At 36.0% G+C, this 14,403-nt stretch overlaps 1 protein-coding gene across 1 annotated transcript in view; it reads right to left on the bottom strand.

Moving 5' to 3' along the window:
• Positions 1–14,403, bottom strand: part of NDUFS4 (NADH:ubiquinone oxidoreductase subunit S4) — a 52,759-nt gene that overhangs the window by 20,333 nt on the left and 18,023 nt on the right. The window contains exon 2 of the mRNA XM_023944553.2: positions 7,043–7,121. Coding sequence (XP_023800321.1) covers positions 7,043–7,121 — 79 coding nt within the window. The remainder of the gene's footprint in view (positions 1–7,042; positions 7,122–14,403) is intronic.

The raw sequence follows: 14,403 nt of genomic DNA on the forward strand, positions 1-14,403 counted from the left end.
ATGTGTCTGCATTTTTACTTCCTAATGGTCTTCTCTTTTGAATATTTTACTTTCATTGAAATAATTTTGAAATAATTCTAGAATGTAGTTTTATACCTTAATCAGCCTCTATCATCATTCAAACATCAGAGCAGTTAAATACAGAACTGCAGATGACCAAAGGTGAACAAAACAGTTTTAAAAATCTCAAGCCTCAAGTACAACATAGCTCAAATAAGCTGATCACCTGTTCACTTGACACAACTGTGACTGAAGAAAGTACTTCTCCAAAGTACAGGCTTCATATGCAAAGCCCCTTTGCACAAAACTTAAAACTGTTCCTCAAAACATATTTGCGAAGTAAAGACTGGAAAAAAATCTTCATTAGCCTAATTTTACATAACAGCTTTATTATTTTTTATTAATTTTCACTATTCTGAAGCAAAATGCAAGCTTCTGATCTAATACAGAGAAAAAAAATAGAGGGAAGACAAGCCAGAAGAGGAAAATCTGAGGCTAGGGGGAGGGAATGAGTAACTCTAAACCCCCACCGAAGTTACCATCCTGGTCCCTTGTATGCTTTGAATATGACGAATCCTTATCAGAGCTATACATACAAAGTAGAGAAAAACTTGTAAGTTAGATTCCCTGTCTACAGAGCAACACTGTCCTGAATTGAATTCTTTAGGGTAGCCACTTGAATAAATACTGCAGCTAGACTGGATTAAATGGAAGATTATTGCAATTCTTTTATCCCATTAAGGTAATTTAGGAACAGTTTCAATTCACTCTTAAGGCTTAAGGTTAACAATGGGTTAACACCATTTTGAAAACCAAAACACAGAACATCCACTATATCTTTATTATTTAACAAAACGGTAATGCTTGGAGAATTTTTGGCTGAAATAGTAGTTTCAATAAAAGAAAATCTAGTAAGCCTTAATAAATGCATACTTTGCCAAGTGTTTCTCTTCACTGAGTTGCAAAAACAGCTCCTACACACAGTCTTCAATGCAATGTCACACAGTCTCACACATAATTTTATGACACATTACTGCTTTGGTTTTCAGAGTAAAGTGTATTATATACTCTCAGTTCTTGGGAAAGCAATGATTACACTTTAAAATGCATGTTAAAGTGTTGATTTGCTATGTCCTTTGTTTCATAGCACTGTAGACTATTAGATTGGGTTTTGAAGAAGTTTCATCATTCCAGACTATTTTTCACTTGTTTGTATATTTTACTCTGAGCTGCAGTATTATCATTGTTTATTATAGTAAAGTCTATGGTTCTTTAATCAAACAAAGATTATACAATTTCACTAATTTTTAATCCTAGCCAAAATTGGGATTTGGATGGTGAACAAACTGTGAGTCAATCCTGAAAACACTGTGTGATGTTTGTTAATAACAGTCTTCTAGAAAAAATGGACTGGAGGGTTTCCGCAACTTTTTTCAGAAAAGGTTCATATTCTGAGAATCCTATTAATACACTCCTGGATTATCTAGTAGTAAAGATTTAAAACAGACACTAAATGATACCTCTACACAGCCAAAAGGAAGCTGCTGAGATTCTTGACAAACATTTCACAATAGTTATTAGAATCACGGAAATCACTGTGAAGGCCCGTAAGATAATTAAATTGTTAACTCAGAACAACCAAGCCCATCACTAAACTATGTCCTTAAGTGTCATGTCTACGCAACTTTATACATCTCCAGAAATGACAACTCAACCACATCCTGAGGCAGTCTGTTCCAATGCTTTACACCCCTTCCTGTGAAGAAATTTTCTTCACAGAAGAAAAAGCAGCAATATCCAACCCATTTCCTCTTGTCCTGTAAATTGCTTGAGAGAGGAGACCAACCTCACCTGGCTATAACCTCCTTTCAAGTAGTTAAAGAGAACAAGGAAGATCTAAGCTTCCTTTTCTCCAGACTAAACACCCCCAGCTCCCTCAGCTGCTCCTCACAGCACTTGTGCTCCAGAGCCTGCCCCAGCTCCCCTGCCCTTCTCTGCACTCACTCCAGCCCCTCAGTGTCTTTCCTGCAGTCAGGGCCCAGAACTGGACACAGCACTCCAGGTGTGGCCTCACCAGTGCCCAGGACAGGGGGACAATCCCTGCCCTGCTCCTGCTGGCCACACTATTGCTGAGCCAGGCCAGGATGCCATTGGCCTTCTTGGCCAGCTGGGCACAGCCTGGCTCATGTTCAGCTGCTGCCACCAGTGCCCTCGGGTCCTTTTTAAATCACTCTTCCCCAGCCCGTGGCTGTGCCTGAAGTTGCTGTAACCCAAGTGTCGCCCTGAAAATTAAACCTTCTGATAATGTTTTCATAGTTTTAGTTACTTTCCCATGAAAATCCTATAAACATAAGTTGTTTATCACATTCCTTCTAAGAAACGTCTTTTGATGGACGTTTCACATGACCAGTGTGCTTGGGAAGGTGGTAACTTAATTATCCAATCCCTGGTCATTGTCGAGAATCTATAAATGCTGATGTCAGAGAATAAAGTCAGGGGTTTTGTTCTGATACTGAGAGTGTTTGTGTGAATCATTTTGTGTCCTTTAGCGACACCCAAGAGCAGGACATAGGTTAAACTGAACTTCATACCATTGGTCTCAGCACCCCAATCAGCCAGCCAGGCCCCTACAGGGCCCTCCTACCTTCCAGCAGATGAACACTCATGTCTGAGTTGGTGGCATCTACAAACTGACTGAAGGTGCACTCAATCCCCTTGATCAGATCATCAATACAAGTATCAAACAGGATTGTCTCTGACACTGAGCCCTGGGCTCAGTTTTAAGTCATACCACTTACCATCAGTACCAACTGGATTTAACTTCATACACCACCACTCTCTGGATCTGGCTTTTCAGTGCTTAACTCTTGGCTCATCCAGACTTCCCCCAAGTGAAAAGTACACCTATCTAGGCCATGAGCAAGTATTTTTTTCAGGAGGAAGGGTTGAGAAAGAATTTGCTAAAATTTGGGTAGACAACATCATGGCCTTTCCTTCATCCACACTGACTTACATCACTAGTCTAGACTGCTGCAATATATGGCATTTTCAGCTCATCTTGAGTGCCCTTACAAAAGTATGAAATGCTCACCCTCAAATAAAGGTTCATATTTTCTGTCCTGAGTTTGGTTTATACAAGTTATCTTCAGTGAATTACACAGAGTTTGTCTACAGTCTGACAGAAAACGGTCCTTTACAGAGGTTCAGTACTAAGACCTCTGAACCATTACTTAGAAAAGGTTAACTAGCAGCACTGTCAAAACACTGCAGGACATGCAATGAAATGTTAATAGGATCATTCTGTTTGGCCTTTCATTCTTGTAATAATCTGCCCCTAGATGCTCTCACCATGCTGAAAAAACTATTTTAGTACCATTTAAACTGCACTGTATAGCACTGGCCTGGAATGCTTAAACCTGGGCAGCAACTCATTTTATCTTGGCCTGATAAAGAATAATAACAACAGTGAGGTAACTACAACTCCCCAGTGACTAAGCCCTGTTAACTGCTCTTGCAAAATTTTTGCACTGAGCTACAGAATCTGTATTATTAGTTGAGTATTCTGCTTTAGCAATGCAATGGATAATTTCTGACAACAGTTCTAATTTTGAGACATTCTTGAAATATCATCATTTAACCAATAAAAAAGGTCCTTTTATTGACAAGTATTTGTGGGAACCTTTCAGCTGCAAACAGCAACCTCCACCAGAGTGCCTAACTCCAGGCTAAACATCCACAATGCAGCCTTACCAGCACTGACTGGGAAGCCTGCTTAAGGCACACGTGCTGAATTGGATGACTTTTAGCTACACACAGTATTGACACACCCTACTCACAACAACTGAAACAAATCACAGGAATTAGAACAGCTCAAGTCCCCATTTCAGGCATTTCACTTCAACTTTTTATAATGACAGCATAATGATGTATGCTGCCATACACACAAACAGCTAAATAATCTGGAACATTACCTGAGTGACATTTGCTGCTGACAGCCTTTGCTCTCTATAGCCCAAATTTCCTAATGTAAGCAAGGTCTTAAAAGCCTGCTTTTCACACAGCTATTTGTCCAGACTCTTGGAGTATGATGTGATTGGTGGCCAGAGAATCAAAATGTGATGCAAGAAGTGTATTTCTCTTGAGATTTGTTCATTTTCTATGGTGTTTTCTTCAGGTTTTACTGTTCATTAGAAGTTATTTTATTCAGTATTCACCGAAAATAGCTAATAACTAAGACAAAAATATAATTTCTTGGATATATTCTACACAAGCTAAGAATTTACCTGCTTTTACATTAAAGAGAACACATTTTCTTCTAGTGACGAATGTGGTTTAAACTACTGATTTTCTTACTATTTCAACATTTTATGTTGTATTCAACAGATCAGAGTCTAGGCTGCAGTAAGAAAGTGACTGACTACTGCCTAATTATTCAATGGCAGGATGCTCATCCTCTTCTATTTAATTTGTGTTTCCCAACACAAGGAATATTTTAGCACTGCTTTAACCAAATCATTCTGTTGAACAAGTTCTAGTATATACATGTACACATAGGAATACAAGGTCTACAACAGCACTGGAAATATAGACTAATTCCACTACAACATGCATTTAAAAGTTATCAACAACCTTAGCGTTACATTACATTACCAGCCTTGTAAATATCAAGCCACAGAAGAGTTCAGTTTCAAGTAAATTACAAGATGAGTGTGACAAACAAGGATAACCATATACCCTCCTCCACCTGTTCTTGCTCTTTCTGAAATGCAAGTAAAAGCACCTATAAGGTGATATCCAGCTTTAAAAAAAAAAAAAAAGGACAAAGATAACAAATCAATCAAAATATAATTTAATTATTTCTAACAATCTGTAATAGAAGAGGTCTTTTTCAATTAAATGAAAAGCATAAATTTCTGGAGTATAGTTTAAATTCAAGTTGAAGGGAAATAATGATTTTATGCTTTGTTTAATTAATAGAAAACTACTTTAATGCACTAAATTAGTTTCAATTGGTTGTAATTAATCATACTAAAAATTAGGAAATATATTGCAGCAACCTAAAACAAGGTATGACAGTAGTCTACTTTAACATGAGACTTAACAGGTGTCTGGAGAACTTCTAATGCTGAAAGAGTTGAAAACCACATCAAACAATTTTCCTTGCTGATGGGATATAATTTTTGCCTATTAGAAGAACATAAATTTACATTATGGAAACTATTCCCAAAATATAATGAAATCTACAAATGAAGTTTCTAATTTTCCTTTTTGTTTCTCAAAAAGAAACAAAAAACATTTTTGCATTTATAATGTGGACCTACATGCACAACATTGTAAGATAACAGTATTCAAGTCTACATTTAACTTCATACTTCAAGAAATAAAGATTAAATACTCATTTAGATACATTATACGTATCAAAATAAAAATACTTAATACAAGAAGTCAAAAAACCTCAGCAAATATGATATGAGAGTTTTCAACTTAATGACATCATATAATGACGTTAGAAATATGCACTACATTTTCATTGTATTTACAATAACACTAAGGGAACTGAATAGCTGTATTTCAAACTAGTTTCACTTTAACTCAACAACTCAACTGGAAGTATAAACTCTCATAGCTAGACAGGGTAATGTACAACACTAAACTTTAAGATAATAAAGATAATGTACATTTAAATTCAATATGAAAGATGAAAGAGTATTTTTTTTGTGGAGCTGTCTTCCCATTGTAGTCTTTTCAGACATATGTATCCATCACCCAAGGCCACAATAGAGAAATGTGATACTTTCCAGGCATTATAAAAGCTGTATTTAAAAATATGTATATGTACATGTATATTTTAATAGTAAAGAACATTAGTGCATTTAGTAGTCATTTAGGAAAATGTAGGTCTACTGACTTGTTCAGTCTTTTTTACACAGTGACCCATGATCTCTGTACAAATTTCCTGATCCCTAGTTATGCAACTAGACCAGTAAGATAATCATATTTGCAACAATAAAGTACTATTTTTTCCTTAATTTTTAAATGTAAAATTATACTGTTACTTCTTAAAATCAGAAAGACATTTATGAAGTGACTGATTATTTTTTTGACTTGTATGTACATTATTATTGCTGCATCTATACATAAAGAATGAGAGAAAAAAGCCCTAAAGAGTTGTTAACGTGTGAGTTTTTTCCAACGGCCCATTAAACTTCAGCTGTCTCAACTTGTACATATCACTATAAATGTACAATTTATAAATATAAATTCCAAATATTTCTTAGGTAGTTAGTAGAGCTTTAGGGATAAAAAATATATATATACAGTGTGAACTGTCTGATACATATGATAGCAACATTGTTTTCCTGGAGATTCAGAAGAGATATGAAAACCAATGAAAGGCATGCTTCTGCTGTGATGCATTCCCCCCAGAAGTCTTACAAAAATGATACTATTGAATAATGTAAACATAAGTGTCAGGTTGCATCTAGAGTAACAGACCACACATTATGGAAGTTACAAGAAAAGATTGCCAAATTTCTGATCTGGTACTGATTAGCAGAAGAATGTTATGCATTTGTTTCCAGTTGTAATCTAACCTTCATGCATATTCAAAAGCTAGAGTGTATGTGCATAGGAACAAATAATCTTCCATGATGTATCTTTATTCAGTATCTTTAGTATTATGGTACCAATGAAGAAAATTTCAGGAAGCTGGCAAATTCCATATAATTTCACTACTCAGGAAATAGAAAATCTAAAAAAGAACAAACTTGTTATTAATTATAGCTCACACAGGTCTTTGACTAAAATATAATAATAATAAATAAGGTACTTATCATTTTACATTGCTTAACACTTTGAATACCATATTCATCCACATACTTATGTTTTACTGATGTTCCACTTTTAAAGGGTATAAAGGACTGCTGCTTCATAGTTCAAATTATACGGCTTTCCTAGAAGAACGCAGAATACCATACTGAATGCCTATTGTGCAGTAATAACCCTGAAGGCTGTATCATAGTATTCAGTAGAAAACCCTTACCAATTTTTCATCAACTGTGATGAGTTGCGTGTCTCGAGTTTGGTGCTGCGCCAGCCGCCATGTGGAAGTGCTCAGTGACCTGCAGTGCAAGACTTGAAGTTAAAAAATGATTCATGCAATGAGAAAATAGAGGCAGACAAATCTTACATAAACAAGTTACTTTAACAATATCCGTCTTGTAAAAAAAATTGAAGAGGAAGAGATGAGGGCACAAAAATCCTTTTTCTCCCCAATTAGTTCTGTCTGCTGAGTTTTTGGCAGGCTCCCACTTAGCAGTTCACAACAGGCTGCACTTTATGTCAGCCTACAGGCTCTCTGTCACAGAGAGACTGCCAGTGGCAAGGACTGTACTGCTCTATATGAATGTACAGAAGCTGGTTTGTCACGAACAGACAGAAAAATGCAAGGCTGCTGCAAGCATTCTGGAATTCTGATCCTTTAACTGATGGCATCAGAGGAAAAAAAATCTTAAATCTACTTGTAATGGTAAAGCTCCAATTCAACACTTCAATAACAAGACATCAACAAATTCAAAAAAAACCAAACCAAAGCAAAAAAAAAAAAAAGACTAAACAAACTCTAACCTGGTACTCCAAACACTGTTTTATGGTTGTGAGTGGGTAAAACTTACCGCTATTTTGCTTAATTTCGAAATAATTTTGGGTCAGCTTATTAATTTACAAGAAATATCATTTATCTTCTTGCATAATTGCTAAATCTGTAAGATACATATGGAAACAGAGAACACAATTCCACATCACTGAATTAAGAAGTTAAACTTGCCTTTAGCTTACATTATGTCACTAACGACAGGATTAGGCCCTTTGAGTACAAATCATCTTTTAGCAAAATAATGTAACAGCAGGTGAAACAAGCCAAGAAATCTAATTCTCTGACCTCATGATTGAATACCAGATTGGAAGACAACCTCAAACACCATCTGTTCCAACCTTTCTTGGTAAAGTCTAGTCTAGGCAGTCTAGACAAGATGGCCTAGAACCCTGTCCAGCTGAATCTTTGAACTGTCCAACAGTGAGGAACCCACCTCTTTCCTGGGGAGATTGTTCGAATAGCTGACTTAACTACATTGTGAAAAATTTTCCTTGTGTCTAACCAAAATCTCCACAGGATTAAGTTGTACCATTAGCTCTTCCTGCATGTGACTCAGTTTAAAAAAGGAGTGTCCACCTTCAGTGGAGCCACCTTTTAAAATACTGAAACATAAGGAAACTGACACATATGGTCTCCTCTAAGTCTTCTCAAGATTAAATCAGCCCAGTTCCTTCAGCCTTCCCCCACATGGCTGACTTCCCTGACCTTTGATGATCTTTGTAGCCTTTCTTTGGACCCTCTCCAGCCTGTCCATGTAGTACTGCAGGTATGGCATGAGAAGTGCTGAGAGATCTTCCTCATCTCTGCTAGTTATGCTTTTGTTGATGCAACCCAGTAATCTGTTGCCTCTCTGCTCAGAAGCAACAACCACACCACACCAACTGAGACTGTTTTCCTCTAGGACCCTCAGGTCTCTTACCCAGAACTAGTCTCCAGTCAGGTAAATCACAGACTATAGCTGCAGTTCTGGATTACGATTTCCCAGGTTGAACAACAGCATCTTGCTCTTGTTGAACTTCATAAGGATCTTGTAAGCCCACTCTTCCAGCCTGTCTAGCTCTTCCTGCAGAGTAAATTTCCATTCCGAAGTGTCCGCTTCCATCAGCAAACTTTTAGCAGGGTTCATCAAGATCCCACCACAGATCACTTAGGAATAAATCAAACAGTATTGGGCCCAAACCTGACCCCACTTGTGACAGGTTACAACTGTGAAAAGGATCAAGGCATCACCAGCCTCTGAGTGCTGACTGGCAGCCAGTTCTCCACCCACTGCATGGACCACTTCACTGGACTATAACACACCAGTTTTATTGTGAGGAGGTTTTGATGAAGCATATCAAAAGCTTTGCAGAAATCCAGGTGGACAATAGTGTGCTCCATATTTAATTAAGGCCATTTTAAAGAAATGAAGAACAAAAATGCAGGGATTTGGTTTTCTTTCAAAGAACCTTCTGAAACTAAGCAACTGGGACAAAGTTCAGTTCAGAAATATTTAATATAAATCTATACTTTCAACATTGCCATTAACAACTTCAAAACATCTCCAAAGCACAAAGTTTATAGAATCACCTAACTCTGTGGCACAGACAGACACATGGAATCCTATCTGAAGTGACAAAATCTGCCAGGAAATTTACTTGGTTTCAAAAACCAGTTTTCAAGTGCAAGGAAGCACAATAATTCCATAAAAATTCAAGGTAACTACTTTGCTATCTCAAAATCTCTGTACCAGAGTGTTCCTGGCTCAACACAACTGTTATTTTTAAATTTTCTCATGTAAAATACTACATCATAAAAACAGAATAGAAAGACACTGCAGTACTACGAGAACAGACTGTTACTTGGTCCTTATCCTTATTCAATTACACACCAGGAGAGAAGTTACCCTAAGAGCACCCTGAACAGCAGCATTACACTTGTGTTCCAGATGTAAGTAGTTAAAGCCACAAAATATCCACCCTTGAATAAAGAAAAAAACATTGTAACAGGAAAAACAGTTTGCACATGCTCTGGAGCTTCATATGATACAGTGTTCACTACTTTACTAAAGGTATGTCTAACTAAGGACATCGGATTATGCAATTCCTTTGTTCTCTAAAAACTCATCTAGACTATGAATCAAGAAGTTGTCTGAAGCTTGCTCTATGGAAAGGTCTGATCAATATGTAAAGAGATTCAGTTATGCAAGAGCTGAAAAAAGGCTGATCAGGATGATACTTTTTCTTGTAATATAAATTCAATTATGAACAAAATTCAGCACAATTTAGTTTGAATATGGTTGAGAGTGGGTTGTTTTGTACCAAACTGAAAAGTCATTAATCAGCTTTGAAAAGTACAAATGCCATGCCTTTGAAAATTATTTCTACTCAGTATTAGGCCATTTGACATTGTTTTTATTAATGCCATGATAAAGAGCAGGACAAAAACCCCATCAGATTAAAGGTGGGAAGAATCTCTTTCTGAGATGCCTCCACATTTTACCCAGAGGGGGCTGGATTTTTGGACTAAATGACTGTCAACTCAGATAACTTTCAAGGCATCATACCTTACAGTTCTTCATGATATTTTAGCTATACTTCAAAAGCAGATGGACAACTTACTGACCTAAGTCAACTTCTCCTCTTCATCATTTTTCAGACATTTCTCTTGACTACACAATTTTGGAAAAACACACAACTGTTACTGGAATTTGCAACCTTGTACACTTCTTAAATGAGTGGTCTTCTGTCCACCCTTGGACTGCAATGAGTTGGAAAGAACATATTTTCTCTAAGAACTTTTTAATTAAAGAGTGGTTAAAAACTGGCTTTTGGACTATCAAGGAAAATGAATCTCCAGTCAGCAGAAGAGATATCTCCACCAGGTCTGGCACGACACCAGCTGTGCTTTAAAGATGTCAGGCTGACAATATTTCCATTTGTTGCATCTCTCTTATGAAAGTAATCTGAAATTTGAAAAAATCAGCAGCTCTGAAATGTCATGTGGACTGAAATACTGCTATTTGAAAGTTAATAAAAAGTGCAGCTTGATTCCCAAAATGCCTTTTTAATTTTCAACAGGCTTCATTGCAAGTTTGTAGCAAATGTCAGGGACTAATCTGAGGACAAAACCAGGAAATGCACCTCTTTCACACAACTGCTTCTTCTAGATCTGTCACAAAGGCAAGTATCATTTCATTACTCAAACTTTGCCCTAGAAATGGTATAAACTTTATAATATCTATTCTACCCGCAAGTTAAATGAATTTTCAATCTAAATCACTTAAGTGAACACTTGATTTAAGCCTTTTATTTCATCCTCAATAGCACAGTAATTCTTACAAAATTCCCCATTAATATTTGCCCACATCCACCTTGACTTTTAGGTAGCTTTTCTGATGGATAACCTTGCAGAAGTATAGAACATACATTTTACAGTTCCATTCTCACAAGATCCTACTGTTTTTTTTCTATTACTAACCTCTGGAAAGATAATCTGCTTTCTTCCTTTCTCTCTCTAAGAAATACAGGTATACATTACCCATTTTGTTTCTTTTTGACTGCTTATGTTTGGTTTTTTTGGTTTTTTTTTTGTTTTTTTATCCTGTTGAAATATCTTGGGACAAGGCCTTAAGAGCAGGAAGTTCTACTTCTACCCTGTTCCAAGTCTAATCAAATTCTGATTTAGAATTATTATACATAGAATACTTAGAATAATCACAAATAGACAGTTAAAATAATACAGAATTTCAGAAATTATACATTAAGTTTTACATGTAGCTAGCAACAATAAACCATTCTATCTTCTAGGCTCATTAATGACCTAATCAAAACACACACCAAATGAACTACCTTCATGGTTGCTATCTAATAAACCAAGTGTGACAAGGCTTCATGCTGTCCACAGCTCTGCTCTGAATCTGCCTGAATGTTTTCCTTATAGAGAGCTTGTTAGTGATGAACAGGCATTTAAAAGTAAAAACCTAGGTTTATTGCAAAAGCCCACCTTTTAAAACAAAAAGTCTTCAAAATTAGTAAAACAAAAACTAAGGTTTACTAAAGAAAGCCACCTCTCTCCTTTATGATTTTCCATATACCTTCCCACAGTTTAGCAGCTCCTTTATCTTCTGAGTCCACCATTTAAACATCATTTAATTTACAATCACAAAAGGATTTTCTCCCTGTTCCATGCCACTGTGCTGGGAATCTCAATTCCTTAATCTTGATCTGTATGATCTTGTACCATTATTTTACACTACTATAAGTTAAGATTTTCTATAGTTTATGAAAATTTCATTATACTAATTTCTACAATTGAATTAAATTGTAACACTGCATACCAAAATTTTGCCTTTACCATCAATCTGATTACTTCAGCACAGACTTTGTTTTATATATATGCTACAAAACAATACGCTTTAATGATATTTCTGGGTCTCAATGTCAGGAATTTTAAAAAGGTTAAAGTAACTTTTTCTTCCACTGTGCATAGTTCTTTAGAGTTATATGAACATTGCATCTAGAAATAATTGGGGCTACCATTTGGCATTTTAGAGTTTCACAATAAAACTAGATATGCAAAATGTCTTTTACACTGTATAGAGGACAGGAATAGGTATTTGGCAAAGACTAAACTACATGGTCTTCTTATTAAATACTTGTAACTTACAGTTACTTCAGTAACACAGAATGAATTAATGAGGACTACCAGCAAAAATGTATGTCTGTAGACTTCAAATCTTTCTGTAGGTACCACGTGTCCTGAAAGAACAAATGCTGTGATCATCTACCCATGCCTTCCATGGTGTGTATTCCCCTTCCACCATCATCTGCAGTCACAGCTAAGTCACAAATTGCTTCCACATCCCTACTACACAAATAAAGTAGCCTAGCAAGAAGCCACTGAAGTTCTTCAGTCTACTGGAAAACTACAATATTCATAACAGTATCAGGCCTCTCAACCATCTCTTCCTGTGGGATAAGGACATAGGAGTTCCTTGTTGCGGGGAAGATTCTTAGGTCTTCCCTCCTTAAGTTATTGATCCCAGCTCTGCTGAAGCCATTAACTTCCATTGAACAGGAGAAACCAAACAGTAAAAAAATGGCCAGTGAATGTCTTTTGTGGTATTTTAGTTAAGGCATTCTGACTTGAATGGTAGTTTTCAGTATCTATATTCAACTACTAAAACTTAACAAATTTGACCACCATAAATATCTGCTAAGTAACCCACACTTAACCCCTACATTGTAAGAGGCTGCCATATTTGCAAGGCATGAATTTGCCTTCCACAGAGAGCAGTGCTATGATTGCAGTATTACACAACACCCAGATGTGAAAACTTGTATTTACCTGACACAATGCAGTAAAACTTAAATCATTGCACAAAAACTTTTCCTTAACCTCTGACACATCTGACTGTTTGATCTATTAGCACCCCCTTTTGGTCAACTGTTGGAGATATGGTTTAAAAAAAACCAGGTATCACAAAACAGGCAATCAGATCATAATGTATAGGTAAAACAAAGTCTTGAAGAAAGCCCCATGTGCCACATGACAAATGAAGACAGTAATCAAGAAGTAAATCCAAAGGGTGTTTTAAGTATTCTGACACTGAAAGACTAGGGCACCAGCGGATGTGAAAATAAATAAATAAATAAATAAATAAATAAATAAATAAATAGAGAGAGAGAGAGAGAGAGAGAGAGAGAGAGAGAAGCCATGATGAACCATTCAATATGATTCAATATGTTGGATATTGTTAATTCTTAGAAAACCAACCTTTTTAACATTATTGCATTTAATATTATTACATTTCTAATAATATAAGGTTCAAAATGTAGCCACCATAATAGCCACCATAAAAACATTAAATTCTGAAAAAGAAGAAAAATAAACACTACCAGCTAACAACCTCCACAGCATCTAACCTAGTCATACATTGTGATTAAAAAGACTAAATACAAGTCATTATGAAGTTCTGGCACATAAAACACAGGCAATAATTATACAATGTCAAGTACAATACAGATCACAGTATTCAGCCCAATCTAATATATTTTTATTTAGCCCCTACATAAAGTGATAATGACTTAACAGAGGCAATGGTTTCTTATTTTCACTTTGTTTCACTTACTAGTCTTACTACTTTCCAACAGAAGCAAAATATGAAACTCAGTGCCAATGGCAACATGTAGTTCTATTTTGTAGTATGAACAGCAAGAGTAACCTTTGTGTTTGGAGGAAAACTAAGTTCCTTATTAATACATACTTATTTTCATACTTTGATGAAGTTGGTTGATCGTATTTTTTCCTTTGCCTACAAAATGATATTAAACATAGTAAATTATGTTTCTAAATGGATAAAAGCAGTATTAATTTATCTAAACTACTAGAAGTTCTGTAGTCGCTGAAATGATCAAAACTGAAATATAACTTGCTAATAAGTTCATGGGCAATCATTTTTTTTTTTCCAGTTGTGTGTTTGGAAAAGAGGGCAAGAACTGACTATGTTTTCCTTTCAGGGAAACTTATGAAAAGAAGCAATGGTTATATAAATGTACTAAATTAATATGGAAATAAGCATCTGACTTGTCGTTTGGAACTTAGAAGTATGCATCTTTGAAGCTAAATGTTAACCTGCCTTCACAAATATTAAACTACAGGTCTGTCAGTCTCACTTCAGTACCTGGTCAAAGTTTTGGAGAAGACCATTCCGAGAATTACTGAAAAACACTGCAAGGTCAATGCAGCCATCAGTCACAGCCAACACA

The sequence above is a fragment of the Cyanistes caeruleus genome, chromosome Z, assembly GCF_971803275.1.
Source record: "Cyanistes caeruleus chromosome Z, bCyaCae1.hap1.1, whole genome shotgun sequence".
Classification (NCBI taxonomy): Eukaryota; Metazoa; Chordata; class Aves; order Passeriformes; family Paridae; genus Cyanistes; species Cyanistes caeruleus.